Consider the following 14,554-nt stretch of genomic DNA (forward strand, 5'->3'; position numbering starts at 1 on the left):
GATAGCTATAGCGAAAATTTAAAATGTATTAACTAAACTTTAGTCAAACATTAACTAAAGACTTGCATTATGAAATTAAGAAAAGAGTCAACTATTTTTGATGCACTACATAATAGGCACATGTAAAAAAAGTATTCAAATAACTCATTTGCCCAACTTAGTGGGTTGCTTCTATTCTAATTGAATTTTGAAGAGCTCTCTAAACAAGAATGCTGGTGCAGCATCCTGACATTTGTTAAGTCCACAAAGGATTATTTTAGAAAGTAACAATAGCCAGTATTCATACAGAAAAAAAAAGGAATTTTAATTAACAAAATGTGTATATTTTTTTGGGTGTTTTTTTTTTTTTCTGAAACAAAGGAAGCAGGGTAGAAGGAAAGGAACAAGCAAAGAATTATTGACTTGATTTTTAGGGTTCTGAAAACCCAGAATTCCTGAAAAAATGCTCCAAAAGAAGTGGGAGGAATATTTCTCAGCTCCTGTGTGAAATAGCTTATGTACTATTTACCTGAAATTTCTGGTGGAAGATGTAACAAACATTCATTTTTAAAAGAAAAACTTAATTCTGTTGATTATTTGGGTGTTATTTTTAGCATATTCATTTATATATAAGAATATTTCAAATTAAATATACATTGTTTGTGATATATGCCATACAGCTGGGCTGTTGCCCTGATTGCTTTTATCAGTCCAGCATCAGCTCCTACCAACTCCTTTTTCCTGTACAATTTTTCCCTTGTACAAAATATGATACAGACACAACTGGGTGGGAATAAACACAATATAGCATTTCTATATGCATGAACATCAATATGCATGTGCATACAGACAGACACACAAGTGTGTACTGCAAAGGAGCAGCTGCAGTCTGGACTGTGGGCTGCAGGTGACCTGCCTATTTCATCTATCTGTAAATTGGCCCCTGGGCTTCTGGGTAGGTGAGTCAGAAGTTGTCTTTTGTACCACCCTGCACTCTTGAGTTCAAATCTTGATGTGCCTTTACTAGTCCAAAAATATTTGAGAAGCCCTTTTACACAGCTGACAGTCACCAGCTGAATCAGATTTTTGGGGTTCTGTCATCTTCTAGGTTTAGTTCTGATATTTTTGTGGCTGTGTGTAGTTCCTGTTGGAGTCCATAGGCTTTCTATTTTCAGTTAGCATTGGCTGTTAACTCCTCTGGGACTGAAAATTCATTCATTTGCTATAGTTGGTACTCTGGCATTGCAGTCACGTTGTTTCAAATTTTTGTCCATTGTGTACAGATGCGGCCTAGGCAGCTGGTTTAAACTAGACTCCTAGTTTTAGTATGCAGAAGTGAAATGAGGTGACTCTTGGTGCATACCATGGCCACACAGCACAGCAGGGTCACAACTCAGGCAAACAAGTGACATATTCTGCAAAACTATTTAGCCTGGCCAGACCCAGCACTGATGTAGTTTCCAATACCTGAGTCGGGGCTAAAGTACTGGGTCCATTGTGCTGTGTAAGTAAACATATTATGTCACTCAGCATGAACCATTTGGAGTTGGGATTTTTTTTTTTCCTTCCTCTTTAGTTAAGAGACTCTTTTCTTCTCTAAACCAGAGAAACACCTTTGTCCTTAGATGAGTCACTTACCACTAGCATTGGAAACTGCTATGACCCTTGAAAAAGAATAGAACTCTTTAAATTATATTGGTGCTGCTTTTTATTTTAAAAAGCTAATACAAGGAGATAAAGAAAGAGGCACACATTTCAGTGTCCCTTCGACTAAGGAAATCATAATCCTTACTTCAATACACCAGTCTGAAATAACACTAGTGAAAAGGAAGTTGATACAAACTGTCTCTTAATATAGAAACATATGAAAAGATTTGTAGGATGTTATTTGCTAGTACATTTGAAATATTCTATGCTGATGGAGCTTATCCAGATGGCAGGAAGTTTTTACTGCTGATTTACTGAGGGTAGTGTAAATTTGGTGCAATTTCTTTCTGTGCTGCAGCCTGAGGTTTTTATCTGCTGTACCATTAAGATTGCAAACTCTTTTAGGGAAAAAAAAAAACCAAATTATGAGTTTATATAGTATTTTCTACATTCATGTCCAAGCTTTCTTGCTCTTCTAGCATTATCGTTAAAATAAATATGCAGCAAAAAGTAGCCAGATTCTGAAATACAAATAGCAAGTATTGTATAATCCTGGCAAAGCGGATAAAATTTGTGAAGATTATTCACAGACCTGTGCTCATAAGTGGTTTTTCAAATGAACAAAATTATCTTGAGGTTGACATCAGTTATATACCTCTCACCTTTTTATTTTCAGTTATTTACTCCTTATGTGACAGCCTAAATTGTACATGGAAGATAATGAACCTCATATCTGAGGGATCTTTGGAAAGTATGATATATTTAGATCCTCTTGGATGGGACACCTTACTAGCTGGAGAAGTAAAATTTATTTTTTAAAGGTCAGCATAAGTAAAGAAGCTTAAGTAATTCAGTATTTTGTAGGATACACCAAATGCATTGCCAAATTTGTATCAGCACATCTGGTCTGTAATCAATATTAGCTAGTGCATTAGTAACAATAGTAACAATAGTAGTAGAATCTTAGTCAATGAAATTTTACTGCTTTTGATCTGTTACTCTCAGTCCTGGAATGCTAGATTGTGAAATGATGTCCAGCATGGCCTTACATGTATGAAGTGTGTATGAAAGGTTTCTAAGAGTTCCAGGTTATGCACACACATTAAGCCTCCATATATGGTGTTTCAAATCTCATTTCAACTTATTAATATGGTGACAGTATGGCTAACTGGTTTTCAAACAGCTAACTGAGGAAATGTTATTTGCAGTACAGTGACTCTGAGGTCAAATAAGTTGTTGTAAAACTTCATATTTTGCATCTGCAATTCAAATCCTGCCTGGCAGTTTTAAATCTGTGGCCATGTCATACCTGAGAGAAGGTTCTACTGTGTTACAGTGTTAAGTCACACAGGGTGGTCCCCTGGCACTGAGTCCAGTTGGCACAGTTACACAAATCCGTATTGTGGCACACCAAAACAGACTTTGGATGTGATTTCTGGCCCATTTGAACTCCTGAATCAGAACATCTTTGGAGGTGCTCTACAGCTTTAAGCTGATACTGTGCTAGAGACTCTTGAAAATGTAGCAGTAAAATGATCCAGTTCCTAACAGAAGCCTTCCAGTACCCAAAAGGGAGCCTACAAAAAAGCTGAGAATGACTTTTCACAAGGGCATGTAGTGATAGCACAAGGGGTAATGGGTTTAAACTGAAAGAGGGAAGGTTTAGATTAGATATTAGGAAGAAATTCTTTTCTCAGAGTGTGGTGAGGCTCTGGAACAGGCTGCCCAGAGAAGCTGAGAGGATACCCCACCCTTTGTGAAAACCTAGTTAAGACTGAAAATATTTGCACCCTATACATTTGCACCCATAAGAAGGGAAATTTATGACATCATTAAAATGGTGTAGCTTCCACTGACATCTGGAACTCTGAGACATTCAGAGATTCCACTCTACCAGCTAGCAGTAATCATATGGATGGTAACCATAAGGTTATAGATGTAACCATATGATGGTTACAGCCAGCCTGGAAGCCAGGCTGGCTGATGGATGGACCTGGTTACCTGTGGACTACACAGTGCAGGCAGTCTGAAAGAGCATGATTTACCAAGTAGGTGTGGCAAGTCTCTGCAGTGCTTTGCAGAGCATAAGAAGCCTCAGAAAACCCTGTTTGGTTGTTCTGCACTGAAATAATGCACAGGACTCTGCCACACAGTGTTTTCAATGAATGTAATCTGTGGTCTCAAGAAAACAGATAACCTAATAGGCACAGAACTTTGCAAAATCACAGCACCTTAATATATATTAACCTTCTGCAGGATAATTCGAAATTACCTGACTGACTTGCAAGACAAATGTCTCTTCAAGGCTGACATTTGGACTCACCAAGGCTTTTGACACTTGATGATATTACTTTTAAAATGCAAACATATTGAACCAGTCCTGCACTGTCCTTGGCAAACTACATTCTCTCTAGTCACTGCAGTTCTTGAGTGCAGAAAACAATGTCTGACAGGTACACACCTTGCTTTCCACCCTGTTGTTTACATGATCATCATTTTACATGTTGTTTGCAAAACATATTTAATCTCATCAGGATGGTCTTTGTATTTTTTTTTTTCCTGGCAGAATACAAGCATAAAAATCATAGAGTGCTTTTCTGCAGTACATTGTCTTCAGTAACATCAGCAGATTGCAGCACCAACAGAGGTTCAGGATACTGAGCTCCACAGGCCACTCAAGTGCCAAAAGTTCTGTAATGGTTTTGTCCCATCTCTACTGAAGATGGAATTATAAGGGAAACAAATCATGTTTCATGAAATTAGAGTGTCTGAAACTAATTACACTGTCCTCCTCTAAGACATTCTGGAAACGTTCAGTGGAGTACACAGGCAGCTGCAATAATATAATTTGAGCATATAAATGAATAACTACAGCTTGTTTCTAAACTGATGGGTCTGATGAATTATAAAGGTCACTCTCAGAGATAAAAAGGTAGATTGGGATCAAAACAGAGGAAGAAGATAGAATGTATGCATTTATAACAAAAAAAATTCCAAATCAAATCAAACAAAACCCCACCACTTGCCTTTAGTTTTTCAAACTGCTTGATATTTTTCTTATGGGGTTCTTTCTCAACACTTCTTTCCTCAAAAAAACATGTAGCTTTTTGTTTCTGTGCTCTTGGTTTCTTTCCCTGATGAAGCATTATAGAGTAATACTTTTTGCCAAGCTCTAAGACACCTTTTTGATTTGCAGATCACCTTGTTATCATAAAGATGTGAAATTACTTTAATCAAAACAGAAATAGTCAGCAGTGTAGAGGTTCTCTCTCTTACCTCTTAGCTACTTGTGAGCTATCTACATTACATTGCTTCATGCTAGCCCATTAAAAACTCCTTTTGTTATTCAGAAAAATTATTACTTTATTTTGGTTTTGTGGTTTTCTCATAAACATTGGAGGGGAAAGTAAATATATTTTGTTTAAATAAGAACAGACAGTTTTCACATGTGATTAATATTAGCATCAAAGCATAAGAGTTACTTTTATACATTTCCTTTATATTAATTAAAGAAAGCTTAATGCAGAAGAGAATGCCAACTGCAGAACAAGCAATTTTTAATTGTTTAAGAAACTAAAATTGGTATCTTTATGCATCTGAAAGCAGCCTATGTTTCCAAGAAAAAAAAAACAGAAGACTTTTCCATTTCTACCTTTTAAAACAATTTTTATGTTAAAATTTCCCAATTTTATTTTTAGAAACTGAAATTTGTTGGGTTTTTTAAAAAGATGTAGTCAAAGTAATTTCTTTCAGCTCTTCAAATCTGTATCCTTTGAAAATGTGCAAGACTTTGAAATTATATCCACAAGGGCTGAATTACTTGAAGGTAGAGTCCCGTTGGCAGATACTGTTAAGGTGATAGGAACAGCAGAACCACTATTCCCATGTAGGAATGCTGGAATTGTGTACCAGTAAATGAGTCCTAAGGTGGGCATGCAAAACATGCAGTTCTAGGAGAATCCCGTTTTGCTAATATAACTGCACTTGCACTAACAACTAGGGAATTCTTCCAGAACAGCTGTGTCAGTCAGCAAAGCTATTTTGGTATAAATCTGTACTGTGTACCTAGCTTGATATTTGGGGTGGAGTTGACCTTACAGTAGAAAATGCCAAAAGAAGTGGGAGAATGGAAAAATTTACTGTTACCACGTAAGCAAACAGAAAAGTGTACCTGCATTCTCTGTGACTGCTTAGTAGGGGATGCTGAGAAAACCCAAAATGTATGATTTAAATAAAGTAGAATTTAGGAAACTTATATCTAACTGCTAGACGTAGAAATAATGTAGGAATTATTGTTATATCATGAAAATTTAAGAAGAGAGACCACTGGAGGTCAATGCTGCATGGGAGATATTGCCCTGGGATGGAGTTCATGACAAAGGTCATGATGAGTCAGGGACCAACTATTTAGCATGGTCTGTTGTGATAGGACAAGGGCAAACCAAACCAAATGAGGGCAGGTTTAGATAAGATATAAGGAAAAGGTTCTTTATAACAAATGTGGTAAAACTCTGGAACAGGTAGATGTCTCAACCTTGGAAACATTCAAGGTCAGGTTGGATGGGGCTCTGAGCAACCTGGTGTAGTGGAAGGTGTCCTTGCTCATCACAAGAGCATTGGACTAGATGACTTTTAACTGTCCCTTTCAACCTAAACCATTCTATGATTCTTTGATCATGACCAAAAAAATAGTAAGTCAAGAGCAGTGAATATTTATAAGAAGGGATTCAGTAAAAGCACCCATTACTTTGTGAAGGACCTTGTACATTTTGGAATCTGCCCTTTCAAAGTGCTGGGCTGGAGTTGGCACATGGCCGTCTCTGTAGGGAATGAGGACAGCCAGCACAGTCCTAACATTTAGCAAATTATAGGAAATAGCAGCTTGTTACTACATGTTACAAGTTTTTATACATAAACCCTGTTTTACACGAAATGGGCCGTGTTTTTAGTGATCTTTTCAGTGTATTGTTTAGCTTTACACAAAGGCAAAAAAAAGGTTTAATTCAGTAATAATAGCAATTGTATATTCCAGTGATACTTAATCTGGACAAATTACTGGTAACCACTTGAATAATAACTCAGTTGGAGAATAACATTTCCTCCAACCAATACTGGTATTTATTTTTCCTTTTGTGTCTTCCTAGAATTAGATAAATGCTGGGTTTTCAAACTGGGTTATTTTTTTGAGTGGGAGACAATTCAGTTAACTCTTTTTGAGTCAAGTATTTCTTCTCTGTTGACATGTTGGCTGTCTCTGATTAGTGAAGACTGAGGACATGAGAGGAGGCAAGAACTCAGTGAAATAAAACAGAGTGTGGGAGGTATGGGGGACTCTCCCTCCTGTTTCAAGAGGAAGCAGTTTGCCTTTCTTGTAGTGACACACTGCACAAAGATTTTTTGTAAGTGGGAATTCATTAAGAGTTTGAATTACAATTTTAATATGTTATGCCTAATTGTTGATAGGTGTGGTGCAAGTTAAAGATAATTAACCAGCATATAAAGCTCAGCAGCTGAATTGTTTTTTTTTTTTTTGAAGACAATAATGAACAAAATAAATCCCTTCTGTAGCCAACAAAAGAAGTCTGTGGGCAATGCTTGACAGAAGAGGTGACAAAGAAAAGTCAATAATTCCTTTCCAGTCCCATTCCCAGGATACCTTCCTTAATTGCAGGTTAAAGGAGAAACTTTAGATTACCCTTCCATAGTGACTGCCCTGGAGAATCCTCTCCGAAATGTGCACAAAGGCCCAAGAACTCTTTTATGGCAATGTGTGCTTTTATCTTGTGTTCAGAAGCTGAAGCAGGCTTTAGGAATTAATCCATAATATAGGCAATAATTTAAAAATAATCGCCATAAAAATTATTGCGTTCTTTACTCCAGGGAATTATGGCCTCTGGGTTCAGTACATAGAAGTAGAAATGAGAAGTGAAGAAATTTCATTTTTCCTTTTATTTTTTCTTTCTTTGATAAAAGGTATGGTTTCAAGAAGGAATCATCAAATCATTATTTTTCTGAAGCATCCTTATTTTAAGTCTAATAATTAGTGTTTACTTGAAGCAAGCTTGCTGAAATACACTCAGTTATGGCTGAAACATTGAAAAAGATGGGGAATACATTAATTTCCATGTTACTTTTTAAATTACCTCACATGGCATATCTACATAAAGAGAGAAGGGTACATTTATTAAATTCTATTATTGGCTGGCTGTGTTTAGAGTAGGTTGACACCAAATATCCAGTGCCACAAATTCATCTTTTAGTAATTTTCAGGGAACACTACTAGTAAGCAATTGCTTCCACAGTTCTTTAGATGAGCCATCAAAATATTTTATAATAAATCCAGCCCTACAAATAGCATTTCTTTAGGACAGTACATACATTTATAGAAGGTGTTTGACCTTGTTCTGTTTGACCTGGATTCCTGCAACATAGTTTCTTTCAGCAAACTATGAAAATGTTAAAAAAATAGCATACCTGGGAGTCTCTTGCTTTGTCTTAATATTTAGCATTGAGATGGGAATTCGGATGCTGTTCCTTTAACAGGAATTGTATTCACTTCTACATAGTGATGCAAATCAATGAGTGTCAGTTAAAATTTAAACAATCAGCAAAACAACTGGGGGATGTTGTCAATGTCGGGGTAGTAAACTTGTTTTCTGCAGTTCAGGATGTGTCTAGGTTGCCATCAATTAGATTATTTGTATAATGCAATCATTAGAAACTGAGGACAGCCTCCCCAGGTACCATGAGAATGTATGGATTTCTCACCTCAGTTCTTTGTGTCTGCTTTCATCTCCCATTTAAATATTTATCTTAAAGAAAGAAAATTAGGACAGAAGCATATTGAGGAAGCTTGGATGGGATGGTTATCAGTGTTTTGTCACAGATTTTTTTTGCATAGGTGCCTAATATCCCAATGTCTGTTTGGGGTAATTTGTAATTGACTACAGATGGTTGAGGTTTTAAAGTGCTTTTATTGGTATAGGCTGATTTTATTAATGACTGTTACAGGATTTTTATATACTATGCAATATTAGCAAAAATGTTAATTTGTTGTTAGTGGCTTAGAAGCCTCTTAGAAGCTTCTAAGCCTCCTGGCTTCTAAGCAGGTATTATTTCTTCTACAAGACATACTTCTAAGGGGAGTACTTACACAAGAATATTTATAAATGTGAGTGAAAGTAGATGAAACAGATGTTCCAAATCAGTTGCTCTTTTTTCAATATGTATTCTAGAGTTTATTTATATTTTTGTAAATATTTCCAAGTCACCTAACTGTTGTTTTGCCTTTCTCTGCATTCTCAATGTCATTTCAGTTTTATTCAACTGTTTTTTGTGAAAGTAACCAGTAGTTCATATGAAATGTAATGAACATTAACTCATTTTTACTATCCAACTTCTCAAAAGCAGTCATGAATTATTATTAAATGGACATTTACTTTTCTGACAAATCTTACATTCATAAAAATGTTGAAGGAAGTTACTTTGTCTGCTTTAGTGTTTATAGATAGAAAATTCTATAGTCACCAAGTCTTTTAAAAATATCTTTAGCAATTATTTAAACAAATTTTATTGGGTTTTGCCAATTACATGATTTTGTATATTAGACATTTATGATTACGTTTTCTTTTAGAGTTGTTTGCTTTACAGTATTTCAGTAACGTCTTTTTAGAGTAAAGTGTAAACAGGAAAAGTTCACTCTACCACTTGAATATACTTTAGAGACATGTAATGCAAAGGGTGATTTTTAGGGGAAGAGGTACTGCAGGCTGACTGGGTGTCCCCCACAGACCTTGGCAGGTCTCTGCCATCATGGAGTGCCCATGGGCCTGCCTGTGGCATACAAGAGAGGTGTCTGTCTGTCTTGGCAGCTCCCCTTCTTGTTAATCTGTAAAACATCACAGATATGTTGGGAGGGGACAAATTTGGGCATATGGCCAGAGAAACATGACAAGCAACTAAATTCACATTTTGGAACATGACCTAAATGAGACATTTAAAAGATGTCAGAGCCTAGTGAAGCTGCCCTGGGCATCTTTTATAACCTGTAAAGAGGAAAAAAGGGATTTTTGTTCTTCTAAAGTAAGTTCCTATGATGTTTCATGAAAGGTGCTTTATTATCTTATAGTTATCTAGAAATCAAGTTATTGGGCAAATTGTAAAAATAGCTGTAAAAACTTACTACTTTGCTGTAGATTGAGTGATGAAGGTTCCATCCCTGAATGCTAGTTCCAACTAGTTTTCATTCCTCAGTAAAGTATGTCAGTGATAGTGTTGGCTGGTTTTAATATCTTATTATTATCCTTTCCAATCATCAAGGAAATACACTAAGGGTGTGAAGTGTATTTCACTCTACACACTTTCTTCATGAAGAGTTTCAGTTCACTTCAAACCATCATTCTGTCTGCAAAGGTTTTTAGATCAAATCCTAAACATTATTTAACCATTATTTTGAGAGAATTCTTTTTTTTATTTGAAAGAAATCTGAATGCACCCCATGCCCTGCATTTACTATCATTACTGTTCAAAGGGCCAGTAAGGAAACGATTATGTGCAAGTCTTGATAGCACTTTTGCACTGTCATGAACTATAGTGGAATAAGTTATTGATGCTTCAAAAGATGGCTAAAGTAGCTAGTACCATTTTTCAATCATGCCCAGTGCTTTAATTTCTTAGCATTTTAGGGAAAAGGTTGCCAATTGCTATATACTCAATTAATGTAACATACTGGATAAAAGAAAAAAAGGTAATATTAAATAGTGTTGAGGAAGTAAGACTGGATAAAACCCCTAAAATTATGTGATGTAGTTATAAGCAAGTCCTCTAAGGACTGAATTCAGAAAAGGTAATCATGTTTGCTAAGGAGGCAGATGTGCTTTAGAGAAATACGGCTTGGCTTGAAGTGGAGGAGATGAAGGATTTGCCTGTGGCTTGCAGGGTCAGCTCCTCAAAAGATGCTGGGCCACTGACAGAAGCAATGGGCACAAGCTCACATACAGAAGGCCCACGCTGAACATTTTTTCACTGTGAGGGTGAGTGAGCATTGATGAGTGAGGTTTCCCAGAGCGGCTGTGAATCTCCATCCTTGGAGATACTCAAAGCCGTCTGGCCCCCAGTCAGGGCAGCTGGCTCTGTGACCCTGCCTCATGACCCAGGGACCCCTTCCCACCTCAGCCTTTCTCCGGCCCGGTGGTTCGTTCCCTCTTTTACAGAGCCCATCCGAGGGCAGACTCTGGCCCGTCGGCTGCAGGTGTGTCCTGCCGGCCAGGAGTGGGGGCAGCGCTGACCAGCCCCGCTCCCCGCCGGGGCCGCTGCTGTCTTCTCCGGTCCGTGCCGAGCCACGGGGCCGCCCCTTCTCCGGCCTCCCCCCGCCTCCAGCATCCCTTCGAGGCCCCGGCCAGCCCCGGCGCGCCCCTCCCGCCTGCTGCCGCGCAGGGACCGCTCGCCAGCCCAGCGGGAACCGGGCGGAGAGCAAAGTCTGCGGGCGGTGCCTGCGGGACGTCCCGCCGCTACCGGCCGGCGCCGTGCCCCGGTCCTGCCTCCGGCGCGTTCGGTATTTACAGCCGCCGCGGCCGGGCCGTCCCGCCCGCGAGTCTCGCACGACGGCGCCGTCCCGCTCGGCCCTCCCCGGAGCCCCGCGCCGCCGGCTGGCTGCTCGCCCCGCTGGTAGGCGGCTCCGTGCTGGCTGCGGCGGCCCGCCCCGCCGAGAGCAGCGGCAGCGGGGCAGAGCCGGGCACAGCGGGGCAGAACCGAACTCCGCGGCGCGCAGCCCGCCCAGCGCTCCCCGCCGCCCTCAGCCCCCGCCGCCAAGACGCCGCGCTTCTTGTACCGCGCCAAAGGCGGGTGCCGCTCGGCCAAGATGGGCCGGCAGACGGCGGCCGGCGGGCGCGCCATGCAGCGGTCGCAGAGCCGGAGCAGCCTCTCCGCCTCCTTCGAGGCGCTGGCGGTCTACTTTCCCTGCATGAACTCCCTGGAGGAGGAGGACGGAGGTGAGGGGCCGGGGCACGGTGGCCGCAGGTGTGCGCGTGGACCGCGGGCGCTCCGGCCACGCCAGGGACGGGCCGGGCTCGGCGGTGGCCGCCCGCCGGGAAGGCTGGGGGCCGGCACTGGGCGAGGAGCTGGATGGGGAACGCGAGTGATGGAGAGTGGCTTGGGCTGAAAGAGAGATTGGGAGCACCGTGCTTGTAGCTGGAGAATGAGATGGAATTTAACAGATTATGTTTATCTTCACATTGGGAATGAAGTTGCTTACTGAACTTTAGTTATGTTGGGGGGAGAAATAAAGGATTGAGGGTCTTTCCATTCTGTCCATTTTCTGATCATTCATACGAAAAACAAACCACACTTTCTCGCAGGTGCTTTTCTGACAATCTGTGGGCTTGTTCAGGTAACCCTTGTCTGTCATTACAACATAATTTGTATAGAACACCAGAGTTGAGCAATTAAATACTGGCCCCAAGTACCCTTTCCTTAGAGGCAGTAGTGTAGGTGGAAGGCTAACAAGAGAAATGCAGTGGATTTTCTGTGTAGCCATGCCCCCCAAAAAGATTTGCTCTTTGGAATGCGCAAATATACATACATAGTTATGCATGTATAACACCAAACTGTGTCCAGGATGGAACTTGTATTTCATGAGTTTGTTTTGAGTATACTGGTTTCATGAGGAAAGTAATCTGTTAAATATGTTTATGTATAGAATGAACAGATGTGCTTTCCCTTGTTTTATCAGAACTAATTCAAGATTTTTAATTTCTTTAAAATTAATGGAGCAAATTGCACCTTAAATATGTAAAATGCACTATAAAACAGAGAAACCAATGTCCAGTGCTGCTATGCAAACATGTATCAACTGTGTGTGTACACCATTCATGATCTATTTAAAATATCTGTGTGTTCATTTATCACTTTCCACATTTCAGGTTGAGAGTTCAGTGGGTAATGTGTGTCTCCAGTCTTTGTGTGTTTTAATTTATCTTTTCATGTGCAATAGTGTCTGATTTTTTTTTCTCCAAAGCATCTCTCATTTCTGATTGTATCCCAAGGCATGGTCCCTCACCTTTTCCCTGCTCTTACTCTGGAGCTGGCCAGCTTGCCCCTTTCAGTGGAAAAGAAGTGGCTGCTGCCCCCTGGGGCAAACTCTGCTGTCCTTCAGTACTCTCATCTGTTCCCTGCCTTGAACAATGAAGTGAACTGCAAAATATTGCCAGTAGACTGCAGGGTAGGCTTCAGATGGCATTTTTAATACTGTTGATGTGCTAATAAACACTATGGCTGAAAGCACACACTGAAAATATAATAAATTATCCTAAACATATTTAGGTATTCTTTAAAGATTATTTTTTTTTATCATTCCTGAAGCTTTTTCTTTTCAGTCCTGATTTTGAGATACAATAATTGCATTAATCCCGTGTGAAATCAGAGTATTGATTTGTTTTGTTCTACTTGGTTTTCTTTACTTCTCTAGGAAGCATTTAATGTATTCCTTGGTGGAATCTGTGTTTGCTTAAAACTGTTCACTGGTTCAAAGAAATACAAAGTACATGGGAGTCAGTAGAGAAATATCTGTAAATTTAGGGATAATTGTAATGATTTATTTATTTTGTGCTGGCAAATTATTCAAAGAGAAGTGTTAAAAGATTGTATAATGGTGAATATGTCACATATTGTGTTGATATATGTTATCTGATCCTATTTAGATGTAGGCTACACTTGAAAATGCATTTCATTAATTCCCGTGAAAAAAATAGAAATGGAACTGCTATGCAGTTTTATGGATTTGAGTTTCTGCTACCTCAATTTAGACATACCAGGTTACAGAGGGAATGGCAGGCATGACAGCGAAGATCATTTCCCAAGTGTTCTTAGTGGGATTAGAAAGAAAAAATTGTGATGTGTTTTCTGGATAGCAAGTCACCTCTGCACTCAAATTGGAATTTGTTGTCTTATGAGTGCTTATGCAATTAGATTAATGTAATGTAATTAAAGTGGTTGTGGTACATGTACTTCCATGTGCACATACAAATATTCTTTTAAAGTTTAATCTGAAAAAGGTGTCAGACCCACTTCATAAGTTAACTGTCCTCACGATGTAGTTATTTCTGCATATAGTGGATAGCTTAAAAAAAGATAACCTGTTACAGGGTGCATTTCCTTTTCTTCTTTTTTTTTTTTTTTTTTTTTTTTACATTTCACACTCAGTCATATTTTTAATACAAATAGAAAATATAGAAAATCTGACCTGTTGAGGCATTACTATATTCAAGAGATGGTCTCTTGAAGACTTTTTTTTGTTAACTGCTGAAGTAGATGTACTGGTCCAGAGGTGTATCTTTCGGTATGAAAGAATATAAGTACTGTCACGTTCATAAGTAATTTAGTAGCAATAAACTCAATACAACAAATTAATAATTTTTGAAACTATTTAGCTATTTTTGAACATGATGATTAAGAAGATCCATTTACATGTTGGATGATTAAAGAAGCCCTGGCATTCAAGCTGTGATGTACTGAAGAAGTGGGCTGTGGAAAGGCTGCTATTTGCTGTTTTTGGTAGCCATGAATTTGAATCATAGAATCATCAAGGTTGGAAGGGACCTTCAAGAACATCCAGTTCAACTGTCTACCCAGCACTGTCACTGTAACCCCTAAACCCCATCACCCAGAGCCAGATCCAGACACCTCTTGAACACCTCCAGGGGTGGTGACTCCACCATCTCCCTGGGCAATCTATTCCAATGCATGACCACCCTAACAGTGAATTTTTGTTTCTAGTATCGAATCTGAATCTCCCCTGTCTCAGTTTAAGGCCATTTTCTCCCATCCTCTCACTGCAGGCATGGCAGAAAAGACTGAACCTCACCTCACTACAGCCTCCTGTCAGGTGCTTGTAGAGAGTGATGAGGTTCCCCCTTGAGTCTCTTCCAGGCTA

General features: G+C 39.4%; 1 protein-coding gene across 31 annotated transcripts in view; it reads left to right on the forward strand.

Annotated features, from left to right (window-relative positions):
• Positions 1 to 14,554, forward strand: part of RIMS2 (regulating synaptic membrane exocytosis 2) — a 448,611-nt gene that overhangs the window by 416,294 nt on the left and 17,763 nt on the right. The window contains exon 1 of one of the 31 annotated variants that reach the window (XM_053937187.1): positions 11,486 to 11,615. The exons of the other annotated variants lie outside the window; for them this stretch is intronic. Within the exon in view, the coding sequence (XP_053793162.1) occupies positions 11,486 to 11,615 (130 nt within the window). Of the gene's footprint in view, positions 1 to 11,485; positions 11,616 to 14,554 lie in introns of those variants that run through there. 31 annotated transcript variants of the gene reach the window in all.

Source organism: Vidua chalybeata, chromosome 1 (genome assembly GCF_026979565.1).
Source record: "Vidua chalybeata isolate OUT-0048 chromosome 1, bVidCha1 merged haplotype, whole genome shotgun sequence".
Taxonomy (NCBI): Eukaryota; Metazoa; Chordata; class Aves; order Passeriformes; family Viduidae; genus Vidua; species Vidua chalybeata.